Here is a 16,359-nt window from a genome sequence, read left to right on the forward strand (position 1 = left end):
TATGGTTACGATGTAGACTGGAATAGCCCCGCCTCTTTTTTCGGTATTAAAATTTAATGCACTCATTGGTCGGATTAGGGTGAGGGATTCGAACAATGGTTCCACACCATAGCAAGACTGTTTATAAACAAGGTGTACGAGTGAATGCGAAGAGCGCCAGCCGGGAATCGGCTGCTGCTGGGCTATAATCTTTGTTGACCTGATCTCATTATACCTTTGACTTTTGATTTTAATAGAAAGTTTTGGTTGTGAAGTTCATCTACATTGTTGCATTGTCTGCAGATGATCAGGAAGAGGCGTTCGAAGTAGCGGGAAATGTCGAGCTACCTACCAGCCTGATATTGATGGTTGTTAAACTGTTCATAATACACATGTTTGTTTGAAAGAAAAGAAAGTTATTTCACTGCAAGTTTAGCGGACAGCAAGTGATTTTCCGTATGACAGATAGGCGGCGCAGTTTTACTTCCTTCTCTCTCAGGTCTCACATTTTCTTGAATGATTGCGTGAGCAAGTGATCTTTGTTTAATTTGATCTGTGGCTTGGCAGACACACTTCTGGTAACATCTATATTCTGTGATTAGAGCACAGTGAATGTAACGGGTTTGTGGCTGCTTTTGTGCTTTCGCAAAACACAGCTATTAACGTATGCAGTCTCCTTAGGCATCATTACTAGCATGTTCAGCGTCTGCGCCTCCTCAAAACTAATTCATTAAACACCAAAGAAACTCGTTTTACTTCACTCAGGTAATTTATTAGCCCGTTATTTGGTTTGTTCAACAATTTTATTTTGGATTTTCGGATTACTGTTTTAATGATGCTGTTAGCACAACAAATATACATGCCAATACGGCTTCTGCCCCAAAGTTTTGCTGGGAAGCGATGTGTTGGAAGAAAGCTCCCGAGACAAACATTTGAGTGATCCACGCAGGAGATGCCTTTCATGTCCTACATTCTTTTCGCACAGCGCAGTAACAAATGAAGCCTCCGGTGTTCAGCGTTCCATGCAACAGCGACGAGCTCAATCTTAAGGGTCCCCTGGCAACCACAGTCATTGGCCTATGCTTCAGCCTGTGCGGCACGGTGGCCTTCGTGGTCGGCTTCGTGTGGCTGCAGTATCAACCTCTCTGGATGGCTGGACTACTGCTCTTTGCTCTCAGCCTCGTAGCCATTTGTTCTGGGATGCTGTCCTACAAGGTTCAGGTGGATCGCTTCAAGCACAGGACGCAGAACCAGCACTACGCCACACCTTACGGGCAACTGCACGCGGAGGTGATGTCTGAGTAAAGGCCACGAGGGTACCTAATCGATTGTGGTTGAAGGCGTCTGTTTCAGTGTGCATTCGTTGAATAAGATGGCTGAGTCAGTTGCTACTGTTGTAAGTCGCGCTGCGCACGTGCAAAGTTATCATATAAAGACCGTCTACCAAGAATGCCCTAACATAGCGAAAAATTAAATTTTTTTATGATTTAGGAAATTGTAAATTATTTCAATAACACTTTAGGTATCAAGCGCGTGTTTTAATAATGGTTATTCCTTGTTTGCTACTAACAAGAACATAGAAAAAGAAGTGACCCATGACCCACTCACTGATGATAGTTTAAATGTACAAACGGACTGTTTTCTATGAAAGCCCGTACATACTCCCCATCACCCAGTATCTCTAGGCAGGTGACGGTGGAAGCGATAGCCATCTAGTGGAGCAACGTGGTTTTATCAAATGTGACACTCTTGACCTTTATCTGTGTTGTAGTTACCAAATGTCTGAGCCGTCTAGGATAGTGCCATTTTTATAAGGCAAAAAGAAATTCAAGGAGTAACTTATTGAGAGATTTCAGTGGTCCGATAGTATTAAAAATGCAGGCATTCTTTTTCCAATCCTCATATTATATACGTCAAGATAATAATAAACTAATACTGAAGTACAAATAATCTAGTGGAAGCACATCACGAGCTTGCTTTTGTTCTTCTCAGCGGAAAAACTTACACGTTACCCACTCTGAACTGCAGGCTGTAAAGTACGACTTTTGCTCTCCCTGGCTGGTTGAATTTGAGGAATGTATGTGGCAACGTGGATGTTGCTCGTCACTATAGAGGGTGCTGCGTTGAACGTGACATACGTCACCGCAAGCTTTCAAGTGTGTATTGAGTTCTTTTTATTAACATGCGGCGAAACGTGAACGCTGCTGTAGTATACATAAAGTTTCAGTGTTATTGAAAACATTTTCATAAAATGCAAGAGTAGTTTAACTAGACCATAAGTATCACTCAATGACCACAATTCTACTTTTTTTGGCTTGTGATACTGTTCGCTGATTTTCACATCTATACAGCTGCTCGTGTGGGTCTTTTTACGTGGTGTCTTCAGCCTGAACGGTAATGTAGGCATCGCATATTGTCGATGACGCGCAATACCTGGACACTGATAGTCAAGAGAAAGGGGACCTCAATAATCTCCTTTCTATATATCGTGATACCATGGAGGTGCTTTCGGTTTCTTTTTCACTATGGCAATTGCTACAATGAGTGACAAACGTGCTGACTGTTGGAATTAGGATCTCGTACACGCGTGTTAATGCACCTACCAGTTTGTCGAATATACTTTTCCCAATGACAAGGGAACGTAAAGTCTCTTAGACAAGACACAAACTGACTTGCACGAATGACAAAATTAACACAAGAGATATTTGTTCTGCTTATAGCCGTCAACTTGATACAATAGTAGTTTGTTTGGCGTCACGAAGGTCATGTGAATTCCGCACCTTTTTACAATAATTTCCTGTGTATGTGAAGCACATCTACATAAGGCTAAACTTTAGGTCTCCCCATAGACTTCTCTTTCTGTCGTACGTCGGCGTTGAATCTGTTACTGAGGCTTCCACAGTGAAAGCTGTCATGAGATCAGAACACAGGTCTCAAGTGCAGCGCCGTAGATGTCGGCCACTGCCGCCACCGGTGTTCGTAGCCAGTATCACAGGAAATAAGGAAAAAAGCTCGGTAAATGTACTCACCAAGGACACAATGTGATTCAAACCCAGGTGCGCCACGTGCCAGCCCAGTATTCTACCCTGAAGTTACGCCGTTGTTTGGAACTCGTTTGCAAATTCGCCTTCTGCAGACATGACGTCACGAAAAGACTCGCCTTAATATGATATTATGATAGGCCTGCCTGGCTTGGTGCCGCTCGGACACATGAGACGTTGCGGCTAAGTCTACCCCGATTCGTTCCGGGTCAGCGCTTCTATAGAGTTGCGCCAAAAGCGGTGACAACACCACAGCAGTACTTCGAGTTTCGCAGTGCAATCGTCTCCCATCGTAGAAACCTTTAAACATGTCTGACCGACTTGTGGCCTGAGAAAAGCTGTTTGCAGTCAAAATAGTTTAGAAAGTGTGGTTATCTCTGCGTTTCACCGGAAAATAAGCCAAGCATCGGGGATCCGTGTTCCGGTGCATTTCCCACATTCTTCGTGGTGCCTTCATGCCGTCGTTTTCCACAATCCTTGGCCTGCCCGCACTGCACAATCATCACTGCTACAGACCTCACAGCTGATCTGCACGTCCAACTCAACGTCTTTTCGCTGTGCTGTGTCATATAGTGTTTTCTCCCTCGCCATGAAACGAACTGGGCGTGCCTCTTCAGTCTTTCTTTGGTTAGGAAGGAGGCGGTGTTTCACTTTCCCTTTTGGGGGTTGGAGGTGAAAAGAACATTTTCCTTGGACTGTCGTGACCTCAATTGTTTTTCGTTGAAGGGAATTCTGGGAAGACCAGGGCAAAAAACGCGAGCGCTGAGACGCTCCTGGCAAGCTCCCAGAATCTTCCATTAAGCTTCCATGATGTTACACCAATCATGTAATAACACGCTACCTGTAAATAATGCAAATAAAGTTACTGTTAACAGCTTTAGCTAGTCTCCTCGATCTTTCCCCGAGACTCTGTCTGGCTCCAGTCCTATGAGCAGACCCCCGACTAAATAAACTGGTGGGAGATAGGTGATCTTGTCAATTCCCAGTTATACATCAACTGGTGGCAGCGATGGGATGCTGCTGACAATCGGGATAAAACAACTGGTTGGCAGCGACGGGATGTGCTTGTCTCGGGCCTCAACAATAGGGTGAGTGCTTGACTTTCTTTGAGTTTTGCCAGGTTTTAGCTGATGGAGTTTTTCTAAAACAGGGTTTTTAGCTTCCATGTTAGGAAAGTAGCAGTGTTGTTACCGTGTGTCTAGGCTTCGCTTGTTGGCTTGCCAGCGGTAAGAAAATCCTCACTTGTGAAAGCTCGCAGTTGGTAAATAAGCTAGAGAGACCAGACTTCTTGCTACTTTGTGCAAACTTGAGAATTAAGGTGAAAAGAGACGAGAGAGAGTCGCATCTGATTAGGTTAATTCAGGAAGGTGGTGCGGAGGGCAAAGGAATTGTGCAGTGTTTTGAGAAAGTAAAAAAAAACAGAAAAAAGAGACCGAAAGAAAGCGAGGATGGACTGAGGAATAGAAGATACTTGAAAAAAGTCGACTGTCTTATGCTGTTTTTCAGGCAGAAAGTAACCCGTATAACGGAATAGCACCCTCCGATCAGATATTGAAAGTCAGTCCTGCCGAGACCACAAACTCAACAGGTTGTTCTAAAGATCAGATAGAGAAACGAAAGCTGTTTAAGGCTAGAAAGCCGGTCACCAGCGAAGAGCCTGGTCACAATGCGATCGGCTGTCTAAAGTCTAAGAGTCTGCTCTTATTGGTGGATATCACGTTGTGTGACGTACAGCGGGGCTCAGCCGGATCACTCGATACTGTACATTCCAACTCCTTGAAAAATGAGGCGACCACAGGCGAATGCGCATGTGCGCTGCAAGTAGTTAAAAAATGTGTTTTTTTTATTAGCCCGCGTTGAGAGTGAGGGACTGTTCAGATTGCTCGACACAAAAAACTGTGGTGCCTCAAAACCCTCCCGAGCATTATTCCCCCCAGAATGACACAAATATGCTCTTGGTAAAAAAGGGCATTTTTTTGGGGTCACAATTTAGCGAGAGCTCTGATGCGTCCGATGGGCTGGGAGTCCGCTCATAAAATTTTGAAAGCCAAAAGCGCTAATTAAAGGCAAGTATACTGTACACGTTTACGTTATGAGCACCTGAAGGACAGGCGCTTAGCATAGCGAGAAAGGATGATGCGCTTAGAATAGCACGAGATGACTAAGCACGTAGATAAGCGCGGGGTGATGAATATCAGCAAGAAGAGACATCACAAGGTGAGCCGGCTAGCTAGAACGTGTCAGATGCACCGTTGAGTCAGACGCGCAGATGCCTAAAAAATGACCGCGAGGAGAAGCTAGTTGACCTGCCTAGAGTTTCGGCAGTTAATGCCAAAAGCAGCGTACATACTAGAACACGCACCGAGGCTGTGAGCGTTTTGTGGCGCCACAAAAAATAGCGCCAGTGAAAACATCAGGGGAACGCGAACGCTCAAAGTTGCCTCGAGCTGAGGCCGGAAAACCGACAAAGTGTGCTGGAAGCCTGAACTCGAGGGTCGTGCTGTAATCGAAATCGGGCGTGAAGCTTGTCACAAAGGCAAAGAAAGTGAGACGCCGAAGCAGCCGCCGGGTAACATCACCCTCACAGCACACTAAGCAGAAGTGCAACGCTAGGTGCACAGAGACAGGGCTAATGACAAAATCCATTCCCCTACGCGACGACAGGGTAACCGCTTGACAGTGAGGCAAACAAGGGACAAGCGAAACCATCCATATGCCTATGTGTTGGAGTTTGGGGGCCGCAGAACTGAGGTTACCACCACTGATTGCTTCAGTAGCCTCGAACAGGTTGGCTGTTTGTCCATCCATAGGGTTCTGGCCTTTCGAAAACTGTGGTATGCGAGTTCCCCCAGAGGCCGTCTGAAACAGCGCCGCATAAAGTTTTGGACAGTGTAAAGATACTAAGATTTTTTCTTGTATCCTGTTTCTATATATAATTAGTTTGCTGTCTAATACTTGCATGTCTGCCTATGAGTAAGCAGTATGTCGATTTTTGTAACATTAATTGAAGACGATTTTCTTTCCTGGGGTACTTCAACCCAAAAACTTTTGCCTGTCTGTCGGTTTGTACATTTGTCTGTTTGTCCGCCGAAAAGATACCCCCAACGGCCGAAATCCGACGCCGTCCGCAGCGCCCACCAATATTACTCAAGTTTCAGCATTCATACCTGTGAAATCGGCAATTAAAAAGCAAGTATAGCGCATATCTGTGTCACCATAACAACACGTCAATATTCTGTATGTGCGTCTTTCTACTATAGAAGGCATACATAAGTAATTCTGAGGACCGTCACGTTTATCACGCTGTGCTGACAGTACAACACTATGCTCCGAAACGCAAGTGTTTCCAACGCTTTGCTAAGACGACCCGGTGGTGGCACCTGCCCGTCGCTCTGCGTTCTGCACCTTATGGCCTCCGAGACAGGCGCGCACGCCTTTCTCCGTTTTCGAATGGAGCCACTGTAAAGCGGGAGACACATGGTGCTATTCAGCATACGATGCGACGCGCGACGCCGCACGCCGCGCTTGCGCCGCGGGGGCAACATGAAACGAAGGTGAAATGAAAAGAAGATAAACGTGAGCCCCGTATTTGTCTCTCAGGGGGAGGACACCTCAACAATAGCTCACGAGGGATGGGGTAGAGAAGGGAATAAAAAGATGGGATTAAAAGGTAGAGAGACAGAGAGAGAGGAAGGAGTGAGCGAGGCAGAGGGACAGGGAGCGACGGAAATAAGGAGAAGACAGGAATGAAGAACATGGTTGCAGGAGTCCGAGAACGGTGCACCACTGGCGAGAGCTCATGTCGGCGACAGGAGATGGCGTAGGGATAATCCATTCAGCCAGAGCTACGCTGTCGTCGGAGATCGTGAGGACACAACCGGTCAGCACGGAATCCAGCGAGTGAGAAGCACCGCGTACGACCATTCACGATACATGGGGCAAACAGCCATCAGCGCTCAGGCTCCAACCACATACGGCCCCTAAGCTTGTACACTCGAAAGACATCGTATCCTCTTTATTATGTGCAAAATATGGAAGCTCACGCAGCCATGCCTTGTCTAATAACATCACCAACAAAGCTACGCCTGCACAAGTGACAAACATTGACACAGCCCACATTCATTATCGACTCCGAGTGTAGGCCTAACAAGGCCGACGTTCTTGGAAGCGCCGCTCTCTTTCCAACTTGTGCTCATTGTCGAGCGCTTCTTTTTACCAACACGATAAAAACACGTACACCTAAATGACGCTTTCACCTGTGCAAATGGTTTAATCGATGGCCTGGAGGTAAAAAGCAAAGGTGGGAACGAAGCGGGCCGGTTCGCCGAGACCACCGGTACCACTGTTTGTTTACCTGCAGCTCGACATCTCGTCGTAGGTTCGGAAGCGCTCGTTGCCTTGAAGAAATAGCCCGCTTCAAACATGACTTTATTCAATCATGAGTTATTTCACGCCAGAAACAATATATCAAATGTTTTTGGATTTGACTGGCAACGGCTACATTGAAAAATAGAAGGGCGGTCAGAATGGCGAGGCAGAAACTTGCGGCAGTGGCACGCCTTGTCACGCTCCCGCGCTTGCATTGGCTGCGGCGGCCAGACCGGCAGGGTTGCTGCGGGGCTACACATTCAGCAAGTTGGATACGCGCGTGGCGAGCGAATCATCGCCGCACGCTGTTGGATCCTGTTGGACGTCTGTCAGATGCGGCTGTTGACACGAACAGCCGTACGGCAAGTGGCCTGCGAATTTGCACCATGTCCCCCGCTCATGGTGCGATTCGGCATCCGATGCGGCGCGTGACACCGCCCACCACGTACGACGGTTCACGACACGTGGTGCGAACAGCCATAAGTGCTCAGGCTCCGCCCACATACGACCCCTCAGCTTGCACACTCGGAAGACATCTATCCTCTTTATTAAGCGCAAAATAAAGAAGCTCACGCAGCTATGCCTCGTGATGTAATAACATTGCCAACAAGGCTACGCCTTCGCAAGCAACAGACATCGAACAGCTAGCCCACATGCATTACCGACTCCGAGCGGCCTAGCACGGCCGACGTACTAGGTAGCGCCGCTCTCTTTCCCACGTGAGCTCATTGTCGAGCGATTCTTTTTACCAACACGATAAAAACTCATACACCTATACGACGCTTTCACAGGTGCAACTGGTTTATTCGGCGGCCTCGATGTAAAAAGCAAAGGCGGGAACGAAACGGGCTGGTTTGCCGACACTGCCGGTGCCACTGTTTATTTACCTGCAAAACAGGCTTCCATCACGGCTCGACATCTCATCGTTGGCTCGGAAACGGGCATTGCCTTGCAGCAATAGCACACTTGAAGCATCACTTAATTCAATCACTAGTTATGTTAAGCCATAAACTGTTTATCCAATGTTTTTGATGCCACCGGCAACGGCGATATCCAAAAATACAAGGGAGACGGGAGTGGCGAGGCAGAAACTTGAGACAGGCGCCAACCAGTCACCCCTTTGCGCGCTCTAGCGCTACCATTGGATGCGGCCGCCGGACCGGCGCGGCTGCCGTGCGGTTACATTCAGCAAGTTGTATGCTCGTGCGGCGTGCGAATCGTCACCGCACGCTGTTGTATCCTCTTGGACGCCTGTCAGATGCGGCTGTTGGCACGAACAGCCGCACGGCAAATCGCATACGAATTCGCACCATGTGTCTGCCAAGTGACGTCACGCTGCTAGTGGCGCCATTTCCCTGTAGCCGCTGCCATCACCCGTGATCCAGGCCAGTTCAAGCGAGTCGATGGAGCGGTGTGAGCGTAAATTCACTGACATCGCCGACGGCTGCGGCGTGACAAACATAGACTACATTTCCGTGGTGACGTGATATTAATCCGAATTGAATAAAGTGTTGTTTAAAATGTGCCATTTCCGCCCGACAACAACCGTTTTGAAACCGTTAGTGATGCCGGAGATCGTGAGCAGCTATGAAAGGTCGTTTCGCAGGTAAACTCGGCTACCGGTGTTTCTGTGCTGGCTCGCTTCGCTTCCACCTTTGCTCTTCATATCGATGGCATTGAGAAAGCAATAGCGTATACAAACGCATTACATACGAGTGCAAAGTTAACAGTGTTGGCGAAAACAAGTGCTTGATGGCGAGCTCGCGTAAGAATGGCGTAGGGGACGGTCGGCGCTTGCCATGCAGGCCTACGTGTCCAAGTCGCGAATAATCAGCTGTTACCGCTGTTGCGACGGGCTTGTCGTTCACGAAGACGTTCTATTCATTATTTTTTTTTATGGAAGGAAGCATGGCTGTGCAATGTTGTGTGTTTTGAGCTTCATTACGAGGACACAAAGTCGTCCGACCATGTATGCTGAGGCGCCGCGGGGGGGGGGGGGGGAGGTAGAGCCTGCCGCTCCTAGGTCCTTCACCCTCGTGTGTCCCTAAACGTCGCATGCGGCACGCTCCACAATGCGACACCGCATGCCGCACCGCACAGAAAATCGCACGTCTGTCAAAGCGCGAGACAGACGTGCAATTTTCTTGCGATGCGGCGTGCCGCATGTTACGTTTCGGGACACGCAGGGGCGAAGAAGCTATCAGCGGCAGGCTCTACCCCCACGCGGCGCCTCAGCATGCACGATCGGATGAATTTGTGTCGTCGTATTGAAGCTCAAAACAAACAACAACGTAAAGCCACGCTTCATTTCATAAAAACTAATTATTAAAACGCATTCGTGGACGACAAGCACATCGCAACAGCGGCCACAGCTGATTATTCACGACTCCGACAAGTAGTCCTAGCATGGCGGGTGCCGGCCGTCACCTACGCCGTTCACACACGAGCTTATTACCGAGAGCTTGTTTTTGACAACAATATTAAGCTCTGCACTCGTTGCACTAAAATGTAATGCGTTAGCAACGCTATTACTTTCTCGATGCCATCGATGTGAAGAGCAAAGTTGAAGCGAAGCGAGCTAGCGCAGAGACGCCGGTAGCCGTGTTTACTTGCGAAATGACTTTGCGTCTCAGCAAATTATCTCCGATCTCGCTAACGGTTTCAAAACGGGCGTTGCCGTGCAGAAATGGTACACTTCAAACATCAATTTATTCAATCCGGAATAATAACACGTAACCAGGGAAATGTACTCGATGTTTGTCACGCCGCCGCAGTCGGCGATGTCAGCGAATTTACGCTCACACCGCTCCATCGACTCGCTTGAACTGGCCTGAATCACGGGTGATGGCAGCGGCTACAGGGAGATGGCGCCAGTTGCGGCTTGACGCCACTCGTCTGCTCGTGCTGTGATTGGCTGCTGCCATGTGGCGGTGCGATGTGGCGACAAAAATATTTGGCCGGTTTCATCCTTGTCGCACCGGCTACCTGACAGTGCGATGTGATGATACGTCATGAAACGTCACGAAATGTCGCCACTCCGGCTGCCGCATCGTCGCACCGCACGCCACATCGCACGGAAAATCGCACCATCTGTGCGAAAAACGCAGCGCTTCCAGAATACAATTTGACAATTTTCTCGCGCAGAACATCAAATAAACGTTTTGCTGACTCTTCCTGAAGCCATACTATCGTCTTTCGACGACATTTGGAATGAAAATGCAGATACTGGGCCGATTTGTTTTCTCGCCATCTTAAAAGAAGACATTAGGATATTTGTCGTTTGCTTTCATTTAGCAACACCTAGTGCTCGAGAAGAGGATTTTTGCGCTGAGTTCAATAGAGAAGAAGGCTTACTAAAAGCCTTTGTTTAAACCTTCGGTATTTTGAAGTATACTTATTAGTAGGCGCCTCATTGTAGTGTAGGTTTTTGCTTCTGTGTTTTATGCGCAAGTTGATTTCAGCAGAGAAGTAGGCTGATTATAGAAGCCTCTGTTTAAAGCTTTTTTAAAAGTATACTTGTCATTACACGCATCATTGCTCTGCAGATTTTTGTTTCTCTGTTTCTTTCATATTATACGCACAAGCTGAGTTAAACGGAAAATAAGGCTGACAAAAGGCCTCTATATAAACCTTCTGTAATTTGCAGATACTTGTTAGCATGCGCATCATCACTGTAGCGTAGGTTTTTGTTTCTCTGCTTGTTTAATGTTATACGCACAGGTTTGAGTTTGACTTCTGGTAATGTTGTGAGAAGAGGAAATAATTGATTACCTACTTTCATTTTTGTGTCAACCGTAGCACCTGCGTGCTTTAAAAGCTGCGAATCTGTCTGGGAAGTGACACAAAACGTTAGGCTATTTATTTGTTTCGCACGTAGTAGGCTTGTAATGTACGGCTAGTTTTTACAACAATTCTAAAAGTTATTTCGAGCGCGAACACACGACACAATCACTCTCACACGCGCACACACCAAAGCATCAAACACACACCAGCGTGTGTGCGTGTGTGAGTGATTGTGTCGTGTGTTCGCGCTCGATTTAACTTTTAATTGTTATGGCTTTTCGACTCATTCTTTATTTTCAAGAGCGAAAGCACCAATTGTTAATTGAGAGGGTCATTTTACCAGAAAATGTAGCCACCTGGCATTTCTCAAGGTCAGTTGAGTGTTCTGTGTTTGCGGGGCCTCAGGTCTTGCGTGGTTCGTTTCTGGCGTTTGCTAGCCATGGCACAGGTCCAGAGATGAATGCACCCTACGTCAACGTCTACAAGGAAGCAGATATACGGTATTTCTGGAGTGCTGTGGTGCTGCAACCTCTTTGAGACCAGCCTCCTGTGGCGGTGGACTGGTTGTTCTGATCGGCCTGCCTGGCTTGGCACGGCTTGGACGCATAATTAGTTACGGCTGAGCCTATACCCTGACTTCCTCTGGGTCAACGCTGCCAGAGATGGGCCAAAAGCGGGCGACAACATGACTGGAGTACTTCGAATTTCGCAGTGTAACTTTCTCCCCTCTTAATACCCTGTAAACATGCCCAACCGACTGGTGGACTAAAAAGCACAGTTTGCAGTCAAAATAGTTCAGAAAGTGGGGCCATCTGTGCGTTGCAGCAGACAATAAGCCATGTATATGGGATCAGTGTTTGGGTGCATATGCCACGTTCTTCGTCGTGCCTTTATGCCGTTTTCCACAGAATTGGCCTCCCCGCCACCCCAAACTCATTACTGCAACGGACCACACAGTTGATCTGCACATACGACCCAATGCCTTTGCATTGTGCTGTGTCGTGTAGTGTTTGCTTATGCGCCTTCGATCGAACCTGCCGTGCCTCTTTCCCTTTTCGTGGGTTGGGAATGAGGCGGTGTTTCACCTTCTGCTTTCGGGGGCGGATGGGACAACATTATTTCCATAGGACTGTCCTAGCATCTTTTTTTTTCCTGCAGAAAATCCTGAGAAGACCAAGGCATAAAACGCGAGCGCCGAGACGCCCCTGATAAGCTGCCGGAAGCTCCCATTTAACTTCCGTCGAGAGCTTTCATGATATTACCCCAATCATGTAGTAACACACTACCCGTGAATGTTACAAATAAACATTAACATACAAATACATTAACATAAACATACAAATAAACTGTTAACAGCTCCGGCTACTCTAGTCGACCTCTTTTCGAGACTCTGGCTGGCTCCGATTCTATGGGCAGGCCCCCGACTACATCACATGAATAATGAAGCGTTTTAGAACCGCAAAGGAACAACCAGGTGTGACACAAAGCGAATTGCGCAACGAGTGAGTTGTGCAATGCTTCAACCCATTACAAAAGCTTGTTCTTCGTCACCTAATTACTGCTGCGCATATCCACTTAAGGCTTAATTCTTGATGGTCGTCATCCACTGCATAAAGAAAATTCACAAAATTCTTAAGAAGTACCTAGCGGATACCACGCGTCTCCGAAGGATGACGAAAGATAGCACAGGAAAAAACGGCCTAATACACAAAAATTATGAATATATATGCCGTAGTGGGTGCCCAAGAAGTGTATTTGTAGCAGCTATACCCAAAGAGTGTTTAGAAAAGGTTCTAAAAGGCCACTCTTCCAGCTTTCACTGTGACTGTGCTGCGCGTTTCACACATGTCTGGTAGTTTTTTTTTTTTTTTTTAAAGAGCATCTACGTCAGGGAGATATACACCCATTGGGGTATAGATTGATCACCTTCCTGATCACCCTGAGTCGGCCTACTAGTTTCATTCCATTTCGTGCTTCCGTGTGGTCCAACGACAATTAGCCGCAATTCAACATACATGCAAACCCAACGCTTTTCTCGTGAACAAGAAATTGACTGAGCTGCAGCTCAACAAACGTTTGTCTCTTCTTACAGCGTTTCACCAGCGCGTGTGTCCCTTACCGTCCAATATCTTAATGTTTAGTACTTTCATCTCAAAACATCTGAGTAGCTTGTGGGTGAAATCTAAACGACGGATTGTCATCTTAAACAAAACAACTGTATATTCTGTAATTATATCACCACTAGTTGAGATGTGAAAACATAATAAAAGTCATCAAGGTAACTGAAAAAGGCCAGGGTCGTACATGTTCGTGCGAGACTGCAGAGCCTGGTCTCCTTTTGCCATTAACACATTCGAGAGAATTGGCGCCAGGCATGACCCAATACAGTTTCTGTCCCTCTGAACAAAAACTGGTGCCCTCAATTCCGCGAGCACCAACTCACGGTACAGGAGCAGCAAGTCCGGAAACGCACTGGTACAGCCTTGTACTCATTTTTAAATCGAATAAGACAGTAAATGTCGATGCAATCCTGTACCGTTGCAATGACTTCAGTTTGTTGAATGTGTGATATGACACGTGTTTGACGTTTACAGTTACGTCCGTAACCAGCCGTACAATCTTCAGCAATTCGGTGCTACCATAGGGTTGCTTACACACAAAAGCTCTTCCCCCGGGATTCGTTCTAACATACATTTGAAGTATGTGGCTCGAACGTTCTACCAGGTACTTATATCTTCGACAATCATCCGGTGTATTATGTAAATGAATTAAGTGTATGCCTTATTGTGTCTGACTTTGATGGCACTCAAACAGCGTGTCGCAACTATTTTCATGTTGACACTAAAGTGTCACAAAATTTGAACAAAACTGATCACACAACACAATTAAATTTTCAATGCCTGCCTGGAAAGTCCCCCTTTATATTAGCATATGCGCCCTTAGAGTTTTAAATTTGAGTCCATGGTACTAAAGTCATTTTGCCTCAATGTTTGTTTTGAAAAATACGTGTCTGGTTTGCCGTATGCGCTTGGTATTTCATGCATAATCTTGATTTTTGCTCCCCACCCATTTGTCTTTTTTTATTTTTAGTGGACCGGCGGTGAGTGATGTCAATCAGGCACTTCGGGTGCCCATACATTTCGTTGATGCGCATGAAAATACACAGTGTCCTAGGAGTATAATTAATATTTGATTGATGCACTCAACAAAATATTCTTATTTCCTTACCTCCAGCTATTGTTACTCTTCTTGAAACGCAGGACGAAGAAGCAGGTCTCTCACGCGACAAATCCTGTGCAGCGGCTGCACTGAAGCCTGGGCGCTTGGCTCCATTGAAAGCTCCACCATCTACAATTTTCCTTGAAGACACGGCTGCCTCGAACGAAGCAGTGGCGCAGTCGCAACATTTCCACGCTTGTGGTGTCGCTGTTCACATCTAGGAGCTATGATGTTTAGATCATCTTCGAATCCATATCCCCGTTTACATGTATGTGACAAGTCACGCGTGGCATCACATTTCTATGAAGTAACAAAATATTGGTAAGCTATATGTTAGTAATCCGCTTGGAAGACACAATGTACTAAAGGGTCCGTAAACAACCCAGAGGTCGAAGGTCAGTTGTGGTGGAGAAATTGTGCACGAGTGTATGATGAACACGGCGTTGAAAAATTTTTCCAAACGGTGCAGTAATAGCGGAATTAGACGCGCTTTTATATCGAAACCTTGACGACTACGCCTTTCACTTTCTCTTGCTCTTCCCTCCGCTGGTGTCCTCTCCCACGCCGCTTTGCCCTCTCGCCGAGCGTCCCTTCCATGCTCCCCCCAATCTCGTGTGGCAAACGTGATATTTGACACGCTGCTTGAGACACCACCTACTTTCGGTTGCCGCGAATCCGGTCTTTGAGATCCGGAGTTCCCGCCGAAATCTTGGAGCTAGCACTCGGAGTGTGCCAAACGTGATCTGCGAGAGTAACACGTGAATGCCCCGCGTGAGGTCTCTCCGGAAGTTTTTTTATTAATACGTCAATAAACCGGTACCGGAAACGATTTTTTTTTCTGCTTCGACATTTCACTGACAACTGTGTCGCCACTTCAAAGCACGCATTTCGACAACGAAGTCTCGCGGAAAGCAGGGCTACAGCTTTTCAATTTTAGGAATGTAAACAAGACCAGAGGGTTACTAGACCACCTCGAAAAACGCTGAGGGTGACCCAGCTGCACGACTGTACTGATAATGACGGCAACTCATTCTCAGAGTTCCGGCGAAATTCGTCTCTTCAAGACGGAGCACGCGGAACGCTCCTTCGCAGAGTGGATTGCTCCGAATCCACTAGTGAAAAATGGGAACTTGCTCCAAATCTACCAGCGAAACGCGGATTGTCAGCGTTTCGCTGTACTTTAACATAATTGCTGAAAAAGATTGCTAAATGAACTGTAAATAACTGTAACTGTAACTGTAGATACGCTTGACAAGTGGAATTCGCCATCAGTTGCGTTGTAGTTGCGTGCTTGATGGCGAACCGTGGCTGCTGTAATCGTGCCAGTATGAATCCTGCGTTGCACGCACGCCTTCAAAGGACCGCCAACGCGATGAACTCATACGAGGATACGCCGTGCCCTGTACGTGTTGCAAGCACGTGGGCAATATTGGTGAAAAAAAATAAGCAGCGTGGACAGCTGCTTGCAGACTGACCGGAAGTTGCAGGCTCTTGCTTTGGCTCGGCGCGACAGAGATGTAGCACAGCGCGTTACGCGGAGGCCCAAAAGGACCGGAAAGAAGGAGGGATTGTTTCTTCGAATTTGTGGCGCGCCGGGGGCTTGTAGCACTGCCACGTGTAGAATTGTTAATCGCTATGAGATTCCTCACACGATTCACGCATTTACTTTAAATGCTTAAAAAATATAGGAGGTGGTTTACGGGCGCTTTGATGCGCCTGCAAGGGTATATCAGCACGGGTAAGTCGTCTCACCAGTGGGGCGGCTGCCAGCTTGTGCGCTCCTCCACTCTTCAGCAATAAGCACTCACCATTTGCTCCAGCTAAAGAGGTCCCGACAATACGAGACAGCGTGCGCACCGAGTATCTCATAGTATCGCTTAGAAGCGCCATGCAGGATAGGCCGAGCTTCGCTCGAGTTTTGCGAAACTCTGAATATTCTAGAACTCTGGTCACACCCCCTTATGAATAA

General features: G+C 47.1%; 1 protein-coding gene across 7 annotated transcripts in view; it reads left to right on the forward strand.

Annotated features, from left to right (window-relative positions):
• Positions 1 to 15,219, forward strand: part of LOC119161459 (uncharacterized) — a 41,796-nt gene extending 26,577 nt beyond the window's left edge. For 4 of the 7 annotated variants that reach the window (XM_037413941.2, XM_037413940.2, XM_037413938.2 and 1 more), the window contains 2 exons: positions 965 to 1,269; positions 14,432 to 15,219. In XM_037413941.2, the coding sequence (XP_037269838.1) occupies positions 976 to 1,269; positions 14,432 to 14,611 (474 nt within the window). In that variant the 5' untranslated portion in view covers positions 965 to 975 and the 3' untranslated portion in view covers positions 14,612 to 15,219. The remainder of the gene's footprint in view (positions 1 to 964; positions 1,270 to 14,431) is intronic. The other 3 variants (XM_075879244.1, XM_037413942.2, XM_037413939.2) reach the window with 1 other exon arrangement.
• The last annotated feature ends 1,140 nt before the right edge of the window (positions 15,220 to 16,359 follow it).

This window comes from Rhipicephalus microplus, chromosome X, assembly GCF_043290135.1.
Source record: "Rhipicephalus microplus isolate Deutch F79 chromosome X, USDA_Rmic, whole genome shotgun sequence".
In the NCBI taxonomy this organism is placed as follows: domain Eukaryota; kingdom Metazoa; phylum Arthropoda; class Arachnida; order Ixodida; family Ixodidae; genus Rhipicephalus; species Rhipicephalus microplus.